The sequence below is a fragment of the Coregonus clupeaformis genome, chromosome 12 (assembly GCF_020615455.1).
Source record: "Coregonus clupeaformis isolate EN_2021a chromosome 12, ASM2061545v1, whole genome shotgun sequence".
Classification (NCBI taxonomy): Eukaryota; Metazoa; Chordata; class Actinopteri; order Salmoniformes; family Salmonidae; genus Coregonus; species Coregonus clupeaformis.
In genome coordinates, this window is record NC_059203.1 from 9,668,012 (window position 1) to 9,693,008 (window position 24,997).

At 43.5% G+C, this 24,997-nt stretch overlaps 1 protein-coding gene across 6 annotated transcripts in view; it reads right to left on the reverse strand.

The window, feature by feature from the left end:
• The window catches only part of LOC121577749 (polyhomeotic-like protein 2), a 46,466-nt gene that overhangs the window by 7,012 nt on the left and 14,457 nt on the right, over positions 1–24,997 (reverse strand). For 2 of the 6 annotated variants that reach the window (XM_041891609.2, XM_041891610.1), the window contains exons 2-9: positions 16,361–16,583; positions 15,276–15,437; positions 14,962–15,048; positions 14,696–14,863; positions 12,125–12,277; positions 11,172–11,454; positions 2,819–3,171; positions 2,462–2,645 (exon numbers count right to left, since the gene is read on the reverse strand). In XM_041891609.2, coding sequence (XP_041747543.1) covers positions 2,462–2,645; positions 2,819–3,171; positions 11,172–11,454; positions 12,125–12,277; positions 14,696–14,863; positions 14,962–15,048; positions 15,276–15,437; positions 16,361–16,525 — 1,555 coding nt within the window. In that variant the 5' untranslated portion in view covers positions 16,526–16,583. Of the gene's footprint in view, positions 1–2,461; positions 2,646–2,818; positions 3,172–11,171; positions 11,455–12,124; positions 12,278–14,695; positions 14,864–14,961; positions 15,049–15,275; positions 15,438–16,360; positions 16,584–20,960; positions 21,157–24,997 lie in introns of those variants that run through there. The other 4 variants (XM_041891608.1, XM_041891607.1, XM_041891605.1 and 1 more) reach the window with 4 other exon arrangements.

The following is a 24,997-nucleotide window of genomic DNA, read 5'->3' on the forward strand; positions in this document are numbered from 1 at the left end:
AAAATGTTTTAAATCTTTTGCAGTGACTTTTTCAAACAAGAAATGCCTGCCGCCTATACAGCGAGTCCCAAATAAACACTAGCCGCGCATCCCGCAAGATTGATTGTCTATTCGAACAATTTAAAAGTAGGCTGAATGCTACAGGCCACACTTCTATGCAAAAAAGACAAATTATGGTTCAATAGATTGTGTGTTTATCTCATGCCTTGTTATAGGCGCTGAGTTTCAATAGGCTATGATGTTGCACTCCTACCACACAGCAATACTGTAGCCTATCCATACTGTCAAATATTTTAAATAGGCTACCAGTCTATTTACTTTCGAGCATGCTTGGCTATTGAATGAGCGATGGATAAATGGTAGGCTAAGAATTGTTGTGTAGCAGGAATAAACCAGTCATGTCAGAAAATATGATTATGATTTAGGCATATAAACTCAGAAAAAAAAGAAACGTCCTCTCACTGTCAACTGCGTTTATTTTCAGCAAACTTCACATGTGTAAATATTTGTATGAACATAACAAGATTCAACAACTGAGACAAACTGAACAAGTTCCACAGACATGTGACTAACAGAAATTGAACAATGTGTCCCTGAACAAAGGGGGGGGGGGGGGTTCAAAATCAAAAGTAACAGTCAGTATCTGGTGTGGTCACCAGCTGCATTAAGTACTGCAGTTCATCTCCTCCTCATGGACTGCACCAGATTTGCCAGTTCTTGCTGTGAGATGTTACCCCACTCTACCACCAAGGCACCTGCAAGTTCCCAGACATTTCTGGGAGGAATGGCCCTAGCCCTCACCCTCCGATCCAACAGGTCCCAGACGTGCTCAATGGGCTTGAGATACGGGCTCTTCGCTGGCCATGGTAGAACACTGACATTGCGGTCTTGCAGGAAATCACGCACAGAACGAGCAGTATGGCTGGTGGCATTGTCATGCTGGAGGGTCATGTCAGGATGAGCCTGCAGGAAGGGTACCACATGAGGGAGGAGGATGTCTTCCCTGTAACGCACAGCGTTGAGATTGCCTGCAATGACAACAAGCTCAATCCGATGATGCTGTGACACACCGCCCCAGACCATGACGGACCCTCCACCTCCAAATCGATCCCGCTCCGGAGTACAGGCCTCGGTGTAACGCTCATACCTTCGACGATAAACGCAAATCCGACCATCACCCCTGCTGAGACAAAACCGCGACTCGTCAGTGAAGAGCACTTTTTGCCAGTCCTGTCTGGTCCAGCGACGGTGGGTTTGTGCCCATAGGCGACGTTGTTGCCGGTGATGTCTGGTGAGGACCTGCCTTACAACAGGCCTACAAGCCCTCAGTCCAGCCTCTCTCAGCCTATTGCGGACAGTCTGAGCACTGATGGAGGGATTGTGCGTTCCTGGTGTAACTCGGGCAGTTGTTGTTGCCTTCCTGTACCTGTCCCGCAGATGTGATGTTCGGATGTACCGATCCTGTGCAGGTGTTGTTACACGTGGTCTGCCACGGCGAGGATGATCAGCTGTCCGTCCTGTCTCCCTGTAGCGCTGTCTTAGGTGTCTCACAGTACGGACATTGCAATTTATTGCCCTGGCCACATCTGCAGTCCTCATGCCTCCTTGCAGCATGCCTAAGGCACGTTCGTGCAGATGAGCAGGGACCCTGGGCATCTTTCCTTTGGTGTTTTTCAGAGTCAGTAGAAAGGCCTCTTTAGTGTCCTAAGTTTTCATAACTGTGACCTTAAATTGCCTACCGTCTGTAAGCTGTTAGTGTCTTAACGACCGTTCCACAGGTGCATGTTCATTAATTGTTTATGGTTAATTGAACAAGCATGGGAAACAGTGTTTAAACCCTTTACAATGAAGATCTGTGAAGTTATTTGGATTTTTACGAATTATCTTTGAAAGACAGGGTCCTGAAAAAGGGACGTTTCTTTTTTTGCTGTTTACAAGTCAAAGAAACATATTAGGCTGTATGCTGCTATGTGATCTCCTTACCAACAGCAAATGCATCGGTTTTATCATTACGTTTTAAATGTTTTTATTAGCCCACCATTATTATAATTCCTGTGCATCAAACTCAAATTTTCCCCAGAATAACAATATTTGCTTGCAATATAATTGATCAACCACTAGAAGTTGTGCGTATGCATGGTCTGACCTGTACGTGATGCACACACTTTCTTTTCAAGTTCAAAATGGATAAATACCAACCTTTGCGGGAAAACTGGCGCACGCAAGGTTTAGAGTCTTTTTTGTGTACACGCACCTTTGATAAACGAGGCCCCTAGAGAGCAGAACAGAACAAGGCTGAGCGGCTTATCTTTGATCTGGTTTTCCAAAGTTGTAATTGGTTGTAAATATGATATGACAACAATAGACCCCCAGTTACAGTCCTGCCTCTAGGCAATATAACTAAGAGAAGGGGTGATAAAAGCTTGTTAAGATGAATAATTAAAACCAAATATCCTGCTACCTTGTGGTTGGCTGATGGGCGTGACTGGATCAGTCTTGGGCTGCGCTGTTGGCTTGGTGGCTTGTGGTGGAGACGGGTTAGATGGGGTAGACTGCTGCTGTACACTGGGAGTCGGGCAGCGCTCTCTGACCACCGATGACGTGGGCTTGTCCTGTCCTTTACTGTCCTGGACTAATCGAGAAGCCTGGGAGTCCATAATAGAATATAGGGAAGAGGGAGAGAGAGTTAGTGAAACATAATATTTGACTAATGACTAGAGATTATTGATATATTTTAGGTTTACTGACACATTGTACATTGTTACAGAGTAATCCTCTCCCATTTCCATACTTCTGTTTGTGACTGCTGTGTACTCACCTGTGAGGGCGCTGGTTGTATCTGGAGGTTAATGGCTGTGAGTTGTACTGGCTGGGCTTTGGCTTGGCTCAGGGTGGAGTGGAGAGCATGTGGGCTGATGGTGGAGTGAAAGATGGTTGCCTGCTGGCTGGGTGTAGAGGGCTGGTGGTGAGAGGCGGGCTTGGGCAGCACAGGGATAGGGCCTGGCTGGCTAGGGGAATGGGGGACCAGGGAGGGAGTCTGCAGGTGGGGCTGGATGGAGGCAGTCTGCAGTAGCTGGCCCTGGGTCCTCTGGGAAGCCTGGGTCTGCTGGATCACAAACTGCTGCTGCTTGTGCTGCTGGACCAGGGAGTGGGGCTGGATCTGGGTGTATGCTGGAACAAGAATTGAGAATTAGGATACATAAAATATCTGATAGTTAAGTCAGTAAATGCACACAAAAGGAAAATCGACTCTACCCTCACAAAAATAAAAATAAAGTGCTCTTCTTTGCCAGTACGCCTATTGTTGACGAAATACCTTTTTGAAAAGCACACGACAGACTTGCCCTAAACCCTTGTCAAGCTTTTGACCAGCCATTACTTACTAATGTCTCCAAAGGGTCTGTCATCACCTGACAGGGCTTCTGCTGACAAAATGACAACCTGAGGACTTAACTTCCCAGAACCCAGGGACACAACTCATCAATCATGTATTGTACTGTCGTTTAGTGAAAAGGGCTCTACACAGCAACAGACAGAGTAGCCCTGGCCCAGACATATGCAGGAGGAAAGCCAGAGGGAAATAAGAAGAAGCCAATGCTCCATGACATGCTGTATGTAGTCATCTGTGAGTCAATCCCCCAAGCCTTCAGTTGCCCAAACAACTCTCCCAAGGAAACAATGAGGTTGGATCTGGCCCTCATCATTACTGAAATATAGAGAAAGGGTTCTCATGAATCATCTCTCCTAGGAGCTATTAACCGGTTTGTCTCAGGAGTAAGCCCTGGGGTTTTACAGTAGCTTCCCTCAGATTATCTTAGTAAACTAACAGTGTCTGAGGTGTCTAACATTTACCTTTGTGGATCTCTTTTGATTATGAAGGATTGATGCCAAAGATATTAGGGTTCCTCCCTAGCCCCCCTTTTTAGTATATTTTGTGTGGGATAGGCTCCATCTGGTATGAATGTTCCTCTGTTTCGCAGTAACCACAGTCTCTACCCTGCTGTGAAAATAGAGACGTTTCCATCCGGCAGAGTTTCATGTCATTAGTCATTTATACCACAGGATCTTCTGGAAAGTGTTTGATTTTCACGTGGCAAAACTCTATGAAACCCACAGCATGTGGTTAGCTATGGTTTCACTAAGTACAGGGTGAAGACCGACACATCTCTCAGAAAGTAGCACTATAAAAGCCTTGGACGGATACTCTCAATTACATGATAACACAGTAAAGGCCTACCTACCACCCAGCCCTCACTAAGGATAAATGGAAAACAGAGGCTGTATAATAACGGCTATCAATTCAGCAGATAGGCCTAGCACTTGTATGAACAGATGAGTGGATTTCCGAACGACTGCACACCGGATACAAGAAACAACACTCAAAGTCCTGCTCGACAGCTTTCTCAAGCACTGTAATGAGTAACAGAGAAAGGTCTTGGACGGAGAGGAAGGGGGATTCATTTAAATGCTTTTTGTCCCTCAAGGCCTTGGGTTTAAGGCCTCGCCCCATGGCCCTAAAAAGGTACCCTCCCCCATACCTGTGTGTTGTTTCAGAATGTCTAGAGGAAAGGACACATGCACATTCCCTATGGGATTTCAATAGCAGACCCTGGAAAATCCCTGAGTTTCTACAATCTACTACTGCTGCTTTAGATTAGAAACCTCACCCACACGTCGCTGTAAATCACTTCATACATATCTTAACAGGTACACTGCATTCGGAAAGTATTCAGACCCCTTCCCCTTTTGCACATTATTACGTTACAGCCTTATTCTAAAATTGATTAATTATTTATTTCCTCAATCGACACAATACCCCATAATGACAAAGCGAAAACAGGTTTAGACATTTTTGCAAATGTATTAAAAATAAACAACAGAAATACCTTATTTACATAAGTATTCAGACCCTTTGCTATGAGACTCGAAATTGAGCTCAGGTGCATCCTGTTTCCATTGATCATCCTTGAGATGTTTTTACAACTTGGAGTCCACCTGTGGTAAATTCAATTGATTGGACATGATTTGGAAAGGCACACACCTGTCTATATAAATGGTCCCACAGTTGACAGTGCATGTCAGAGCAAAAACCAAGCCATGAGGTTGAAGGAAATGTCCATAGAGCTAAGAGACTAAACAAAAAATGTCTGCACCATTGAAGGTCCAAGAACACAGTGGCCTCCATCATTCTTAAATGGAAGAAGTTTGGAACCACCAAGACTCTTCCTAGAGCTGGCCGCCTGGACAAACTGAGCAATTGGGCGAGAAGGGCCTTGGTCAGGAAGGTGACCAAGAATGCGATGGTCACTGACAGAGCTCCAGAGTTCCTCTGTGGAGATGAGAGAACCTTCCAGAAGGACAACCATCTCTGCAGCACTCCACCAATCAGGCCCTTTATGGTAGAGTGGCCAGACGGAAGCCACTCTTCAGTAAAAGGCACAACAGCCCGCTTGGAGTTTGCCAAAAGGCACCTAAAGGACTCTCAGACCATGAGAAACAAGATTCTCTGGTGTGATGAAACCAAGATTCAACTCTTTGGCCTGAATGCCAAGCGCCACATCTGGAGGAAACCTGGCACCATCCCTACGGTGAAGCATGGTGGTGGCAGCATCATGCTGTGGGAATGTTTTTCAGCGGCAGGGACTGGGAGACAGGTCAGGATTGAGGGAAAGATGAACAGAGCAAATTACAGAGAGATCCTTGATGAAAACCTGCTCCAGAGCGCTCAGGACCTCAGACTGGGGCGAAGGTTCACCTTCCAACAGGACAATGACCCCAAGCAAACGCCAAGACAATGCAGGAGTGGCTTCGGGACAAGTCTCAATGTCCTTGAGAGGCCCAGCCAGAGCCCGGACTTGAACCTGATCGAACATCTCTGGAGAGACCTGAAAATAGCTGTGCAGAGATGCTTCCCTTCCAACCTGACAGAGCTTGAGAGGATATGCAGAGAACAATGGGAGAAACTCCCCAAATACAGGTGTGCCAAGCTTGTAGCGTCATACCCAAGAAGACTCAAGGCTGTAATTGCTGCCAAAGGTGCTTCAACAAAGTACTGAGTAAAGGATCTGAATACTTATGTAAATGTTACATTTCAGATTTTTATTTGTAATAAATTTGCAAAAATGTCTAGAAACCTGTTTTTGCTTTGTCATGAGGTATTATTGTGTGTAGATTGTTTCTTTTCCTAATTTAAACTAATTTAATCAATTTTAGAATAAGGCTGTAATGTGAAAAAATTTAAGGAGTCTGAAGACTTTCAATGGATGATCAATGGAAACAGGATGCACCTGAGCTCAATTTTGAGTCTCATAGCAAAGGGTCTACATTTTTTTCTTTTTTCTTTCTTCTAAAAACCAGTTTTTGCTTTGTCATTATGGGGTATTGTGTGTAGATTGATGAGGGGAAAAAATAATTTAATCAATTTTACAATAAGGCTGTAACGTAACAAAATGTGAAGGGGTCTGAATACTTTCCGAATGCATGTGCATATTATGTGTGAGTGAGAAAATGATGGAGTGAGTGAGTGTGTTGGGCCCAGTGAGTGTGCCTATGCAAAGATTGAAATAAAAGGTCAATAAAGATATAAGGTTAACTCAGATAGTCTGTGTAGCTATTTTGTTAGCTATTCATCAACTGTATTGCTTGGGGATAGAAGCTGTTCAAGAGCCTGTTGGTATAAGACTTGATGCACCAGTACCTCTTGCTGTGCTGCAGCAGAGAACCTAGTCTATGGCTTGGATGGTTGGAGTCTTTGATGATTTTCCGGGCCTTCTTTTCACACCGCCTGATATAGAGGTCCTAGATGGCAGGGAGCTCAGCCCCAGTGATGTACTGGAATGTCCGCACAACCCTCTGTAGCGCCATGCGATCGAGGGCGGTGCTATTGCCATACCAAGCAGTGCTGTCAATATGGTCTCAGTGGTACAGCTGTAGAACCTTTTGAGGATTTGAGGGCCCATGCCAAACTTTTTCAACCTCCTGAGGGGCAAGAGGCACTGTGCGTGTGTGTTTGGACCATTTTAAGTCTTTAGTGATTTGGACACTGAGGAACTTGAAGCTCTCGACCTGCTCCACTGCTGCCCAGTCAATGTGGATGGGGGCGCATTGTCCTATATTGTCCTTTTGCTCGTTTGATGACTTTGGAGGTCATAGCGGGACTTCTTGTACTTATTTTGGCTACCATGGTTTGGCTACCATGGTTAGAAGAAGAGATCTCCGTGACTTTGAAAGAGGGGTGTCAATGGAGCATACAGGGTTTAAAGGGTGTGTGTATGTGTCTCAGTCACCAGATCTCAACCCAATTGAACACTTATGGGAGATTCTGGAGTGGCGCCTCATATACCGTTTTTCCACCACCATCAACAAAAACACCAAATGATGGAATTTCTCAGAAGAATGGTGTCGCATCCCCCTCCAATAGAGTTCCAGACACTTGTAGAATCTATGCCAAGGTGCATTGAAGCTGTCGGCTCGTCGTGGCCCAACACCCTATTGAGACACTGTTGGCGTTTCCTTTATTTTGGCAATTACATGTAGCTTGAGAAGAAAACCTACGTCAAACATATCAATACTATGTGTGTTTTAAGTACTTGCAATGGAGCTACTATGTATGTGCACATGGAAGCATACAATGGCTTGATTAAGTAACAGAATGGGGAGATACTTTTAGGCTTACGAAACTGGACGCCATGTTTGGAAAAATATTAGACAAAACAAAAACAGAAAACCACTGTGCAGTTAGTAGGGGCATAGAATGAGACTGTTAGTCTGCAAGGTGGTCTTTGTGGGCTTTGGTGCTGTTCTGAGGGTTTAGTAGTAGGGTGCTTGGAGAGCTTGTCTGTCAAGGAGGAGGTGATGAAAAGACTAAAAGTACACAATGAACCCAACTGCAGAACAGCTGCTTCCAGCCGATCCCCATTCAAGGAAAAAAATCGGCCCGTCTGTGGTTGGAGAAGCAGACACACGGCTGATCCCACAAGATCTGCTCTCTACTTGTCTCGGAGGCTCAATTACTACACAGTACTAAAATAGACGACAACAATTAACTAGGCCTATTCCTGTGGCAGTGTTCTCTCATATGTCGAAAATAAAACTACATGAGACATTTGTTATGTAGCCTATTATTATTATTGAGGTGTTGATTGGAATTGTTTTATTCAAGTATTTCCTTCTTCAAAATTACAACATTCTGTTGCCTGACAGAGTAGAGTCCTGTAAGGAATCAACGTGCATAATGAATGACCCAGTGGATGACAGTGCACATAGAATCAGTGGAAGCCCCTTTCCAACCATAAACCCAGTCAGCCACCACAGCTGCTACTCCATCTCCCGCTAGTGTAATCCACTGAACTGACAGAGTGCTTCGCACATGTCCAGGGCACACCTGTCTGTCCCCCATCGCCACTACCGTGGCAACCAATGTACATTTTATGAGTTTAGGTAAGGTTTTCAGATTTATCCTCCCATTCATTTAATCTAAATCCATTACTTAAACAAAGTGAGACAGACACAGTTGTGTAGTCGCATGCTCAGCTAATCCATCCAGTCTGGCACAACACACAACCCATGCAGTGCTTAGCACACACACACACTCTCACACACAGTCAGAGTTGGTCTGTTCAACTGCTGGCATAGATGAAGCCATTCTCTGTGACAAAACCATCCAGCTGCTGATCACACAATAAGTGGTCTAGAAAAACTCATCGGTGGCACAGAGCCCTCCATGGTTTCATATAGAAAAATCAGCTTGACTATTCTAGAGGCAGAGCCCATGTTCTCCCCTGTAGTAGTGAATACAGTGGTTTAAAAAAGGAGAAAAATCCAATGACTGAAACTTAAGTCGATCTCAGATCGATTGTCTGCGGGGCCAAGTTAACCTCCCATTTCATGTAAAAAAAAAAGTAATGACCATCATGCTTGTAGGGAAAGAGGTTAATTTTGAAGTTCCAGTACAATTTTTTTTTTTTTTTTTAAATCTATATGACGGAAATCCATCGCAGTGACTGAGAACTCAACCCCTGCATACAGTAGAGAAAGCTATCAAAACAACAAGTAGACTTTTACAGCTCTCTATTCTTAGTTTACTGTAAACATAGGGGCACGTTTCCAAAAGCAGCAAACTCAGGAAGTAGCAACACTGGTAACATGATTTGACTGGTTGAAATGTAACCTAACATAGCAGGCGTAAAAGAAGCGACTGAGTGGGAGCCCCCTATCCGGTTCAGGGGAAAAGGAAGCTAGGTTGAAGATACTACACTACCGGTCAAAAGTTTTAGAACACCAACTCATTCAAGGGTTTTTCTTTATTTTTACCATTTTCTACATTGTAGAACAATAGTGAAGACATCACAACTATTAAATGACACATATGGAATCATGTAGTAACCAAAAAAAGTGTTAAACAAATCAAAATATATTTTAGAGATTCTTCAAATAGCCACCCTTAGTCTTGATGACATCTTTTCACACTTTTGGCATTCTCTCAACCAGCTTCACCTGGAATGCTTTTTCAACAGTCTTGAAGGAGTTCCCACATATGCTGTGCACTTGTTGGCTGCTTTTCCTTCACTCTGAGGTCCAACTCATCCCAAACCATCTCAATTTGGTTGAGGTCGGGGGATTGTGGAGGCCAGGTAATCTGATGCAGCACTCCATCACTCTCCTTCTTGGTCAAATAGCCCTTACACAGCCTGGAGGTGTGTTGGGTCATTGTCCTGTTGAAAAACAAATGATAGTCCCACTAAGCCCAAACCAGATGGGATGGCATATCGCTGCAGAATGCTGTGGTAGCCATGCTGGTTAAGTGTGCCTTGAATTCTAAATAAATCACAGACAGTGTCACCAGCAAAGCACCCCCACACCATAACACCTCCTCCATGCTTTAAGATGGGAACTTCACATGCGGAGATCATCCGTTTACCCACACCGCGTTTCACAAAGACACGGCAGTTAGAACAAAACATCTCCAATTTGGACTCCAGACCAAAGGACACATTTCCACTGGTCTAATGTCCATTGCTCATGTTTCTTGAGCAAGTCTCTTCTTCTTATTGGTGTCCTTTAGTAGTGGTTTCTTTGCAGCAATTCAACCATGAAGGCCTGATTCACACAGTCTCCTCTGAACAGTTGATGTTGAGATGTGTCTGTTACTTGAACTCTGTGAAGCATTTATTTGGGCTGCAATTTCTGAGGCTGGTAACTCTAATGAACTTATCCTCTGCAGCAGAGGTAACTCTGGGTCTTCCATTCCTGTGGTGGTCCTCATGAGAGCCAGTTTCATCATAGCGCTTGATGGTTTTTGCGACTGCACTTGAAGAAACTTTCAAAGTTCTTGAAATGTTCCGCATTGACTGACCTTCATGTCTTAAAGTAATGATGGACTGTCGTTTCTCTTTGCTTATTTGAGCTGTTCTTGCCATAATATGGACTTGGTCTTTTACCAAATAGGGCTATCTTCTGTATAACCCCCCCTACCTTGTCACAACACAACTGATTGGCTCAAATGCATTAAGAAGGAAAGAAATCCCACAAATTAACTTTTAACAAGGCACACCTGTTAATTGAAATGCATTCCAGGTGACTATCTCATGAAGCTGGTTGAGAGAATGCCAAGAGTGTGCAAAGCTGTAATCAAAGCAAAGAGTGGCTATTTGAAGAATCTCATTTGTTTAACACTTTTTTGGTTACTACATGATTCCATATGTGTTATTTCATAGTTTTGTTGTCTTCACTATTATTCTACAATGTAGAAAATAGTAAAAATAAAGAAAAACCCTTGAATGAGTAGGTGTTCTAAAACTTTTGACCGGTAGTGTATATCCTTGAAAACCGGATGTTTCCGATTTCTTCCAACCCGCTGAGGGTGGTTGAAATGTAGTTGTGTTCCAGAAGAGGCATGAGGAATGCCCTGTTTGTCAGGCTACTGGAGGCATGATTTATGTTCCAGACTAAATTACTCAAAAAAGTCACAGGGGCAGAATATTCAGTGTCATCTAGAGTGCAGCAAAACCCATGCCTTCTCACAATAGCCAGTACTGAATCGAATACTCTCCATCATTTGAGCAAACATGCCTACATTGTCCAAGGGTGCAATGGTGTCAACTTCATGAAATCCTAATATAGGAGTCTAGCCTGTGTGTAGAAGCTAGCTAACGTTAGGGTTGGATACATACCTGGAGTGATGAGAGGCTGTCCACTTACAGCTGTGACGCTGCGACTCATGTTTATAGCGCGCACCTCCGTCACTATGCTCCCCCCCTTCTTGCTCCCGTCCAAGAGACCGTCAGGCCAACTGCCCTTCCCCCCAGCGCCCTGGCTCCCCTGGCTGGGGTTCTTGATCAGAGGAGAGGGCTGGATGGAGACAGGGCTCTGCTTTAGGCTGAGGGCCTGCAGGCTGTGTGTCTGAAAGGAGGACGTGGTTGCCCCCTGCTGGCTACGGATAGCCAGGTTCTGGACCTGAAAAGACACAGAGGTCAGGTCCCGGAGGCAATGAGACATGGCCTGGGGCAGGAGAGGTGGGGAGCACCACAGTCAAGGGTCCACCCACAGGCCATCACCAGAATTAGTGAAATACATTTTAGATTAAATTAGGTATCACAGCAATGGCATATTATTATTATTATTATTATTATTAGCTACAGCTAGGGTTTAAAGCAACAACAAAAAATCCATGACTGAAACTTAAGTCGATGTCAGATCAACGGGCAAACTATTTGGCTCGAGGGCCACATCTAGATTTCAAAATTCAACGGAGGGCCACACAGATTTTATTATGACCGATTTGTTTGTCAAAAAAGATTTGCGTGCCAGAAAAATGTGATTCGGAAATATTGAGTTCCATTATTGTTTCTACATACTTTCTATCTAGTTTTAGAGTGTGGCCTGGAGTGTTTTTTTTTTGTACCCAAAATAATAACCCCCCCCCTCCCAAAACAAAAAACTCATGCATCATCCATATGATGGAAGTCTGTCGCAGTGATGGATAACTAACCCTTGGCTATACCCCCAATGTCTGAATTATGGTTACTTGTGTTGATCTTCTATGCCCTCTAGTGCAGTTCCAGGTTACTACAGCAGCTCTGTGTGTATGGCGTTAGCCTTTATAGTTGAGATAATAATAGTGTACCTGTGAGGAGGCGTGCTGTTGTCCAGAGGACTGCGTGGAGGTCTCAGACTGGACTGCAGCCACTGTGGCCGTAGGCGTGAAGATGAGCTGGGAGGACAACGGAACAGCACGGCCTAAGCTCCTAGCTACTTCCACAAGGTTACTTTGCTGTGCCTGAAAATCACACACCAACATACACTACCAGTCAAAGGTTTGGACACTCATTTAAGGGTTTTTCTTTATTTTTACATTGTAGAATAATAGTGAAAACATCAAAACTATGAAATAACACATATGGAATCATGTAGTAACCAAAAGAGTGTTAAACAAATCAAAATATATTTTATACTTGAGATTCTTCAAATAGCCACCCTTTGCCTTGATGACAGCTTTGCACACTCTTGGCATTCTCTCAACCAGCTTCATGAGGTAGTCACCTGGAACGCATTTCAATTAACAAGTGTGCCTTCTTAAAAGTTAATTTGTGGAATTTATTTCCTTCTTAATGTGTTTGAGCCAATCAGTTGTGTTGTGACAAGGTAGGGGGGGTATACAGAAGATAGCCCTATTTGGTAAAAGACCAAGTCCATATTATGGCAAGAACAGCTCAAATAAGCAAAGAGAAACGACAGTCCATCATTACTTTAAGACATGAAGGTCAGTCAATGCGGAACATTTCAAGAACTTTGAAAGTTTCTTCAAGTGCAGTCACAAAAACCATCAAGCGCTATGATGAAACTGGCTCTCACGAGGACCGCAACTGCAGAGGATAAGTTCATTAGACGCTTCACAGAGCTCAAGTAACAGACACATCTCAACATCAACTGTTCAGAGGGGACTGTGTGAATCAGGCCTTCTTGGTCAAATTGCTGCAAAGAAACCACTACTAAAGGACACCAATAAGAAGAAGAGACCTGCTTGGGCCAAGAAACATGAGCAATGGACATTAGACCGGTGGAAAAGTGTAGTTTGGTCTGGAGTCCAAATAGGAGATCTTTGGTTTCAACCGCCGTGTCTTTGTGAAACGCGGCGTGGGTGAACGGATGATCTCCGTATGTGAAGTTCCCACCATAAAGCATGGAGGAGGTGTTATGGTGTGGGGGTGCTTTGCTGGTGACACTGTCTGTGATTTATTTAGAATTCAAGGCACACTTAACCAGCATGGCTACCACAGCATTCTGCAGCGATACGCCATCCCATCTGGTTTGGGCTTAGTGGGACTATCATTTGTTTTTCAACAGGGCAATGACCCAACACACCTCCAGGCTGTGTAAGGGCTATTTGACCAAGAAGGAGAGTGATGGAGTGCTGCATCAGATGACCTGGCCTCCACAATCCCCCGACCTCAACCCAATTGAGATGGTTTGGGATGAGTCGAATGGCAGAGTGAAGGAAAAGCAGCCAACAAGTGCTCAGCATATGTGGGAACTCCTTCAAGATTGTTGGAAAAGCATTCCAGGTGAAGCTGGTTGAGAGAATGCCAAGAGTGTGCAAAGCTGTCATCAAGGTGGCTATTTGAAGAATCTCAAATATAAAATATATTTTGATTTGTTTAACACTTTTTTGGTTACTACATGATTCCATATGTGTTATTTCATAGTTTTGATGTCTTCACTATTATTCTACAATGTAGAAAATAGTAAAAATAAAGAAACACCCTTGAATGAGTAGGTGTCCAAACTTTTGACTGATACTGTATATGTAAATAATTCCTCCATGGTTTTGGGTAGAGACAAATTATACTGTAAACACCTGATCTTTCTCTGTCGCTTTCTTTCACTCTCTCACGCTCACTCTTACCATGCATAGTGTGTCAAAAAATCTTTAAGGGAAAAAAATGTAATCTAATCAGACTGAACTGATTCAGTTTGAGATGCAGGACAATACATCTTTCACACTCCTTCCAGCAGGCTGACACACAGTGGCGACACAAACAGCACACAAACACTTCAGTGTTGGGGAAGCTACTCTGAAAATATAGTTTATTAAGTAACCAATTACTTCACATTGGAAGAAGGTAAGCGACACTAAAGCTACCCTTAAGATAAATACGTGTACTTAACTAAAGTTACTTTGAAAAAGTTGTTCACTACATCCAAACTACTTCATGATATATTATCTAAATCTGAAATGTCAGACAACAAATTGCAAGAACAGATCACTCTGGAGCAGTGGAGGCTGCTGAGGGGGGGGGGGACAGCTCATTATAATGGCTGGAATAGAGCTAATGGAATGGCATCAAACCATGTGTTTGATGTTTTTATACCATTCCACTGATTCCACTCCAGACATTACCACGAGCCCGTCCTTACAAATTAAGGTGCCGCCAACCTATTAAACTCAAAAACTGTTTCAAGTGAGAATTAGGCAGGTCTGATGTTGAAACAATGGAAATCCTTGCCTACTTCACCCGTATTTTGTGTAGCAGTGTGTAGTTTCAGTAGTTAGCTACACCGCAAAAAAAACTACCACCAAGCTCCTGCAAAATGTAGTTCACTACTCCCAAACACTGCACTTCATCACACTAAGCCTCCAGAAGTGTGGCTGAGCTAGCTAGTATGTGTGCCAGTGGGCATGCTTCTGGGGGCTTACCATCTGGGCACGTAGGTACATATGAGCCTGACTGGCAGTGAGAGTGGTGGGGCTGGATGTGCTTCCCAGGATTACGGCCTGCTGGGAGATGCTGCCGGCAGGTGCGGAGCTGACACTCTGGGCTCGGCTGATCAGCTGGGCTGCAGCCGGGGACGTGGTCAGGTTAATCTGGGGATAGGACAGAGAAGACAGGGAGGATTACAAAACATCAACAAAAACACTACACATCTTAGAACCCAACCCCTTAGTTACTAGACATGACTCACTGCACTCACTGTGGTCTGGGATGATCCTGTGTGCTGGGACGAAGTGCCATTTTGGGTGGAGCTCTGCCTTCCTGCCGCAATACTGGCCTGTGACATGACAGGTGCGAACCATTAGGGGAGTATGTAGGGGTCAACACTTAAATTACTCTTCATCTGAAGATAACTGTTCGATTCACCAACCAAACTTTCAGAACCCTAACCACAACACTGGCCTTATCGCTCATCTTTGTCAAAACCCTAACACTAGCCCCCAGCCTTGTTGGAGGCCCGTTTCATTTCCCAGTTTAACAGTTCCTTGCGTCTCCCGTGCTCACCTGCTGTACGACAGCCAGGCTCTGGAGCTGTGCATTGCTCAGGTGCTGCTGCTGCTGGAGGGCTGCTGTCTGCAGCATGAGGTGCTGCTGCTGCGCTGCATACATCTGCTGCAGGTACTGCGCAGCCGTGTTGGGCTGCCGGTGCAACGCCTGCTGGATCACCTACAGTACACAGGGAGAAAAAGACAGGTTAGCGGTTGGGGTAATATTCTCAACAACAGGCTTTAAAAAGGACTTATATGGTTGGAGTAATACTTGGAAAAAATAAGTTATTATTTGCATTGTTTTTACCGAACCATTAAAAAGCAGGTAGGGAGATTCCTTGGGTGGGAATGTGCTCCTCTTGTTAGCGAGAGTAGGCACATTGTAATGGACATGATCTTATCCTATACCAAGTCCTTCGGTCCCTGTGCACATCCTTAATTCAATCTTCATGACTCAAATTGACTGAAAACCTCAGCACAGTTGCTAAGGCAACAGGAGAGAGGGATTGACCCGGGGCACATGGCCTAATAGAGGTCATCTGACCTAAGCCTCCAGGGGGCAAAGAGGGCGGTGATTGTGATGGAAACATCCATTCACTTCTCTCTTATTGAGCCCAAAGGGCCAGGAGTCCACTATGTTGAGCATATGAGAGAAAGGGTAAAGGATAGAAGAGACCTAGGACCTGTCTGTCACCCTTCAAAACTCAGAGTCAAATTCAGGCTGGGTTTCACATCGGTCAAGGGTCAAATAGCAGAGGACAGAGCCTGGAACTTGGAACCATAGCAACCCTCATCAGCTGTCATTAGTATTGACAGATTGCATGATGCCAGTGTACTACATCAAATAAACAATGATAAAACTATAAAATTGCACTTTTGTCTAAATGTAATAATAGTCTCATTTATTATAAGCGTTGCAGTAAATTCCGTAGTGAGCTAAGTGCAATTGTGGGCGGGTTACGGTACATGCATGTTTTACCAGCAGATGGCAGTAGGGTAATGACAATAATTGTATTATTGCAGGGAATGCAATGGGCAAAACAGTTCATGCAAAACATTTGAATGTGTGTGTCACACTGGACTGGCATGTTTTTTTTTTACCCTGAAGTTTACCTGAACCGTCTGCCTGTCAGGAATCCCGCTGTACACAGAGATCTGAGGCACAGCCTGCCTCCCTGCACTGCTGCTGCTGCTGGTACTTGTGCTGGAGGCAGTGGTCCCAGTGCTGCTGGCACTGGAGGCTGGAGGCCCCTGTTCACTGTCCATGGTGCCCTCTCCTCGTTTGGCCCTTCCCCTGCTGCCCTTTGGACAAGCTCTCCTGAACCTACAAGACAGGAAACAGGGGTGTTACAATGAAGGTCACAGACATATTGGGCCATGTCCAACCATGTCATGTGCAGTCAATGTGTTGGCCTGTTCAGTGGAACTTCATAAAGCAACCCTAAAGCCTATAAGCCTGTATAAGAACGACATGACTTTCCTAAGGTGATGCAAAATGTTGCATGTATACATACTGTACTTGTCTCATTTCAGCACCTGTGCTAACATGGGACACATAATTGAGGGCTACACAAGCATAGACATGTATCATACAGATTGTAGCGATCCTCGCTATATGAGCCACATTGCAATGTCCACCAAGTGGGTTAACCCTATTTGCACGATGCGTAGGGTGAACAGGAATTCTCAAATGTGTTTCCAGTAAATATGTTGGCCTATTCATATTTTCCAATACACATACAATAATACTTTTATATTAGGCCAAATGGTCTTCCCCAATGATGACACGCCAATCAATAATATTGCGCACCTCTGCAAGAACGGCGTTTGGCAGAGCGTTGGAAAACAGATCAGTAGAAACGGGAAGTAACAACCGTGAGTGTGACAGTCTCCGAGTATGAAATATTTGTTAGGAAGAGTTTAACAACGGCGAAATGCTAATAATACTTAGATGTGAACATATTTTCCAATGAATGTAGCTTGGTAATGGCCATGTGTTTTCTACTGAATTGTAGTGAGCCAGAAATGTGTAAACTATAAATGCTGATAAACGGTAAAACTGAAAAATTCCATGGATTATGATTTGCGCCAAGAAAGACGTCAGTTTCGAGAAGGGTGTTGGTTTCCTCCTTAACTCGATTTAAAATCACTCGTTGGTGGAAAGAAACTGGGAAAATACTGTAGGGCTGACCCCATTTAGTTGACTGGTCGATTGTTTGGTTGATAGGCTGTCGGTCAACCGACATTATTTTTTTAGTTGAGCAGTTGAAAAAAAATACAATAATAATTATGGCACGTCTTGCTGTCTCAGTGGACTAATCCATTGCGGAGGCCGTGGGGATGGCGCACTAGTACATTTACCGTTAAATCCCATAATTTCTAATCTACAATGTTTGTTTGGTTACCATAATTTCTGTTAATGCATTCAATATATTATTATTGGAGTGGACACGCTGTTTGCAGAGCACAACCTAGGCTACACTTGTGATTTACATTTACATCATTTAGCAGACGCTCTTATCCAGAGCGATGAACACGTTTTGGTTTATTTCAGTCCATTTACGAATTTATTCATTGTGTTTTGTTTGGAGCGCTCCTGTCAAGTGTAGGCTTATAAATGTGCCCATTTGGGGATCTGATAGTATTTCTGATTGTCTTAACTCACCACCACTAATGAGCTGTGGAGCTTCTCAAAGTAATTTTCTCTTCACCTCAAAAACAGCAAGTAAACGAAGTCTGTTTTTACATCCATTGAGAATGACAATAGTTCCTCAATGTAGCCTATTTGAAAAATCTTTCCAGCACTCTCCCTTTTGATAACCACTGCGTGAAAGGGAAAAACGTAATGCGCTGATCTGGTGGAAACGTCATAAAATATGCCTACCCGATTACTTCTTATCCCTTGCACAAATAGCCTACAGCTGTGTTTGTCTGGAGCTCACTGGCTCCTGAAACTGAGGATCCAGAATATTTATACAATGTTGCAAGTTTGTTAGTGCAAGCTTAGGGCTGGACCAAGTTGATACAATGTTTCAAGGTTCCTTACAGACAGGCCAGGCGTAGCCAATGTGATTTATTTTTAAATCAGGATATTTTCTACCTGCAGGCTGCAATGCTTTACGTAGGCTATTTGTACATAATAGAAGTTACTTTTCGATTTGTATAATTTTCATTTAGATACAGATATAATTTTTATTAATCACATGACAATGATTGAGATACGACGACTTTATTATAAAATAAATTGAACTGTTCCAAGAAAATGTGCCTGTGAAAATCATAACTGGCACGCGGATCGGTACAAATGTTAAGATAAATTGGCACTCCAAATGGAAAAGGTTGCCAACCCATGGTGTAGCCTACTACCGGCAACTTCAGGAGCATAATGGCAGAATCTGCGAAGGCCAGCAGCAGTGGGAGGCGGTGGTTCGGGAACAGTTTTTTTCTTCTTCTTCTGGTTAGGCTATCTTGATCTCTGGCTCCCTCGAGTCATTTGTGTGTCTTAATTATTTAAATCACAGTGTGCTTAAAGTATCAGACAAGCTCAGTAGCCTACATATAGTTGATTTTATTAAAACACATAGGGTGTGTCTACATATGGAAAAATACACAACATTTTTTTGACTAGTTAATTTTTTTGTTGGGGACAGCCCTAGCATACTGCCTTAATAAAACAAATTTCCACCACCATTAATACACACATAGATATGTGAATTTGTGCCAATACTTTTGGTACCCTAAAATGGGGGGGCCTATGTACACAAAGTGCTGTAATTTCTAAACGGTTAACCCGATATGGATGAAAATACCCTCAAATTAAAGTTGATAGTCTGCACTTTAACCTCATAGTCATTGTACCATTTAAAATCCAAAGTGCTGGGGTACAGAACCAAAACAAATATGTCACCCAATACTTTTGGAGCTCACTGTAGCGAGGCCTAGATGCAGTCCACATCATCACAGGCCTCATTACACTATGCATGAGCTCTCGTGAATGAAGCCATTCAGTTTTGTTTGATTTCGTACTGAAATACATAACAGAGAAGAGGAATTGAGTTTCAGGGTCCTTTCTAAATAAACTATCCCCCACCATTCTCAGATTACCACAGCAATAACCCACTTTCTTCAACATGTCTAATGGTGAGCATGATGTCAAATAAGGGGAGAAGAGTGCATTCTGAAAGATAATGAATTCCAGTGACACATTGAAGTTCAATAAAAGTGTATCTAATCACAGCTGGTGTGATAACAATGACTTCAATAAAGTTTAAGTACACTGATACTGAATCTACTGTCAGACTTGTATTAGGCTTTTGGCTACTGAACCCTTTCTGTCTCCAACATGTGATAATTAACAGTCTAGTAGTGGACTCTAGAGCAGCGGAAGCATCCCAGTGACTGAATGTCCCGCTAGTGCCATGCTGTTCCATTAGCAGAAGAAGTGAGGTTTCCGAGTACACTGGGCAGAAGAGATTGAGTGGCTGAGGGAGCTGAACAGCTGAGGGGTTAAGGGAGATTGGAGGAAGAGAGGGCATAGGGCTCAGGTTGAGTGTTTGGAATGGATTGTGGATTTTGACTGTGTGAGTGGTTGGGGTAGGGTTGTGATGGAAGTAATTAAAAAAGGTCTGTAGTAGCTATGCAGCAATTCCTAAGCCATTTCCTCTCCCCTCCTCTTAATTCTATTTTCAGTGGGTTAAGGCAAGGTGTCATATGATATAGCCTAGGCCTACATTGCACTGTAGGTTAAGAAACATCCAGTGATGACAAACCTCACCTTGTTCCCCTGTAAAGTCAGGTAGTGTGCACTACCACACAGAGAACTGGACTAGCTAATAGGTGCCATATGTTTACTGGTTATTCATGGCTATAGGCTACAATACAAAAGCCTTTTCCTGCCAATAATTCCAATCATTGAGAGCATTATTTCACATCTGGATGTCCCCCCTATAATTAACTTGCCTGCCCCAGTGAGAGATTTATGCCTGACATCTAGTCTGGTTTCACAGTGACTTTAGGTTGAACAAAGCCTTGTCCTCCTCGTCATGGTGTAGCCTTCCCACAGGAACAGCCTGGGTCTTATTGCCCGTTTAGGCACGGAGGGATTCCCCTCTGGCAACGCTGCTGCCCGTCTCTCCAAGAGGAATCACTCATTCATCAGTCATGGAACCCCCACTCCACCACCTCGACTGGCAGGCAGCAGGAATTCTGCTCAGGGAATTCTGTATTGGGTTGATTAGAGCAGAGGGCTACACTAGGAGTGGGCTGTCTCGTAAACCAAGCCCCTAGACACCAAGATGTTACAAATAGATGGCCCACAAACCCCTGCATCCAGTATTAACAGAAGAAAATACTATTGGATTCATGGGCTTGCTCTTGTCACTCCAAGACTAAAATAACCATCGGTCTGATGTCTGAAGATTTGCATATAGTTCAGAGGACGAGGGCTTTAAAGACACACAGAGACAGACAGGCTGTCTATACAGAGCTAAGAGTACAGTAAGCACAAGAGCCCCCATCACTTAATGAGCTCTTGTCGATTTGTGATGACACACAATAAATATACACCGCAAAACGCATTAGTCAAAACCATGATCAATATAGGAAAAGAGCATAGGTTATGTACATTAATGGCTTTTCAGCTAGGCTTATGGCTATAATAGAAAGAGGTGTGCTGCAGAGACAAAGCCCATGATGCTCCTACCTCCTCTGGCCCCCCCAGCGCGCTGCGGGAGTGTGATGCCCCATCCCCCGGGACCCTGGCCCTGTAGGATGCTGCTCCTCTTTGTCTGACTGTGTCTGTGTGGTGGATCCAAACCTCAGCCTCTCTCTCTATCCCCTACTAACACTCTGCTCTGCTCCCCATCTCAGCTTCAACAGACACAGCCCGCCAACCTATCCCCTGCCTTCCTCCTGATTATGTGGTATCCTAGCGACAGCCAACGTGGTGCCTATGGAATCCCTGTGCAGTGCAGCATGCCGATTGGTCGGCAGCACCCCCTCTAATAAAGATGACGGTAATGATTTCACCCTCTACCCTCCCCCTGCCAGAATACTGAATTTGGTAGCATGAAGCCTCAGCCACATAATAGCCTAACCATAATCAAAACCATATTGGGTAGGTACAAAACCAAATCTGTAAATGTATAGTCCTATCTATTTATATATATATTTTTGTTTTTATTACAGAACATTTGATTCCATCTGTTATTATTGTATTAGGACATGGGTTATAACAGTCTATAATCATTCATTATTATAGTCTACACACATCATGAACATTCAGGATAGGATCATATATGCTAGTCATGGGAATCCTCTCACAAATAAGCTAATAGGAACTGGAAATAATATGCAATATTATTGGGTATTGTGGAAGTCTGTATGAAAGATTGAGTATATTTCTCAAATTAATTATCTCAATTATATCTGACAGACACATGAAAGAGCCACACAATTATAAACAGCCATTTCATTATAGCGCACATAAATTGAAAGGATAATTGAATAGGCCTATAGATAAGAGCAAAATGAAATTGGTTTTGTTTTCAGTGGAATTCAAACGTCATAATATAAAAAATACTATGGCCTATGCAATGCATTCATAAGCCTATAGAATAATAGACAGACAGATGTAATCAGCTGCTTGATGATGGCACTCTTCCCAACCACATTAAAACACCAAAGACTATCACACCTTATAACATGTCTGGCTTTATGAAATGCAAACATTTCAGTTGTTTGCTGGCGTAATGTATTGATTGGGGCCTGGCAGGCATAGCCTTCATTGATTATAATCTTCTCATTAGCATATAGATTAGCCTAGCTGCCTGCCGGTAGAGGAGAAAGCATGAACCTTGAGTTCCAGAGCAAGGAAAATGAGCTTGGGGACTGGGATGGGTCGGGAAGGGTTGGAGATGAGGGAGGAATGGGAAGGCATGGCTATCATGAGTCAGATCTGTTTTGATGCACTGTCTGACTGACAGCCCAGGGCTTGGGATGGCCACGGTGTGGCTTGTTTGTATTGGAAAACAAGCATTTACTCTGAGAAATGCTGGCATCTAGCCTACCCCACAAACCCCCCTATCACTGTTTGTCTGGACCCCCTGTCTCATGGCCATCCTAAGCCCCATAAGAGCCCCTTAGAATAAGAAATGGCCATATTGAGTCCATATTGAGTTAAAGGTGTGTGGTCCATATGCCCATTTCTTATTCCAAGAGGCTCTTCTGGGGCTCTAAAAGGAAAAAACACTCATCTATATTTAGAAGCATAGAAGTTTTTTATTTCTTCTTCTGTGGGACAGCTTTGGCATAAATCAATTCCTTTTACAGTTCCTGTATCTAGGGTACTGCAGAATATTCATCCTCCAAAATATCTAACAATGATCTTGTGGGCCTAGTTTAGAAGGAATAAGCCTGGATGCAGATTTCAAATTGTGATATGTTTTTGTTGCACATCCAGGCTTATTCCTTGCACATCAAAAACATATCACAGTTTGAAATGCATCTCATATTTAAGTGATAATGCCAGAGAAGCCGGTGTTTGGAGGATATATAGGCACACGGTTTGTTATTTTAATGAATTTATTCATACTATTTCATCCTTCCATGAGATATAGTCCTGACACAAATCTAGGGTTACTACACAAGCCGGCTGGCTGGTCGTTCAATATATCGGTTAGGTTGCCAGAGACGCGACACAGTCGTTCAGTCTTTTTGTTCTGTATCTATGGACGCGACCCAGTCGGTCATTCTAAATGTTCCATTGCCATGCTGGCAGGCAAAGTCCCTTTTCCCTTGCTAGCCAACTACGGCTAACACAGTCACGTCAAACAGTGCAGCCAGAATAACAGCAAAGTAGTTACATTTGCTTAACTTGTTTTCTAGTGACATTTATTTAGATACATAATACATCCAATGAGCTAATGATGCACAATTTTGATTTTGACTGTACTCTCGTCAGGACACTGTTCAGAGGAGCTAGCCAACTACACAGCTAACACAATCACTTCAAACTGAAGCTGGAAAGACAGCAAACTACACTAAACAAAAATATAAAAACGCAACATGTAAAATGCTAGTCCCATGTTTCATGAGCTGAAATAATAGATCCCAGACATATTCCATACGCACAAAAAGCTTCTCTCAAAACATCCCTGTTTGCAAGCATTTCTCCTTTGCCAAGATAATCCATCTACCTGACAGGTGTGACATATCAACAAGCTGATTAAACAGCATGATCATTACCTTGTGCTGGGACAGTAAAAGGCCACTAAAATGTGCAGTTGTCACAACACAATGCCACAGATGTCTCAAGTTGTGGGAGCGTGCAATTGGCATGCTGACTGCAAGAATGACCACCAGAGCTGTTGCCGGAGAATTGAATGTTCATTTCTCTACCATAAGCTGCCTCCAACGTCATTTTAGAGAATTTGGCAGTACGTCCAACCACTCTCACAACCCCAGACCAAGTGTATGGCGTCGTGTGGGCGAGCGGTTTGCGGATGGCAACGTTGTGAACAGAGTTCCCCATGGTGGCGGTGGGGTTATGGTATGGGCAGGCATAAGCTACGGACAACGAAACAATTGCATTTTATCGATGGCAATTTGAATGCACAGAGATACTGAGGCCTATTGTCGTGCCATTCATCCGCCGCTATCCCCTCATGTTTCAGCATGATAATGCCCCATGCCTCAAGGATCTGTACACAATTCCTGGAAGCAGAAAATATTCCAGTTCTTCCATGACCTGCATACTCACCAGACATGTCACATATCGAGCCTGTTTGGGATGCTCTGGATCGTTGTGTACAACAGCGTGTTCCAGTTCCCGGCAATATCCAGCAACTTCGCACAGGCATTGAAGAGGAGTCGGACAACATTCCACAGGCCACAATCAGCAGCCTGATCAACTCTATGCGAAGGAGATGTGTCGCGCTGCATGAGGCAAATGTTGGTCACACCAGATACTGACTGGTTTTCTGATCCACGCCCACACCTTGTTTTTAAAAGGTATCTGTGACCAACAGATGCATATCTGCATTTCCAGTCATGTAAAATCCATAGATTAGAGCCTAATGAATTGATTTCAATTGACTGATTTCCTTATGAACTGTAACTCAGCAAAATCTTTGAAATTGTTGCGTTTATATTTTGTTCAGTATAGTATGAGCTACAACATGCTCTCTACCTATTAGCTAGCCCCGACGTGCTGAGGCTATCCCCTGCTTTGAAAGCATCTTCACACATTTTTCCATTGACGAAAAAATACATCCCGTCTGTCACGAATGTTAAATACAATTATATTTTAACTTAGTCTGCCAATTGTCCAGATAGTTGGTTCTTATGAGACTGAATATTTTGAAACCGCACTATGAATTTTATCCCAATAGCCAGAAGGGGGAGCCATGGGAAGCATTGAACTACAGAAATGTAGCCTTGGCATATATTCATTTTGACGATAGATATTCTGCCGGTTAAAGCAACTGGGATATTATTCCATCTACTGGAGGCCAGATTGAACTGATTTGAGCTTCTGTTAAAGTTTCTGGCACTGGTTTCATCTAAATAAGGAAATATATCTACTCCCAAATATTTAAAATGGGAAAGTCCTCCATCGGGGTCTTGAGGCAGTAGGGCTGATTTGGTTAGATTAATTTTATAACTTGAGGTGAAGCTGAATTTATTTATGATATTCAATGTTTTTGGGAGCAATTGAGATACATTGTCTAGACATAGTAA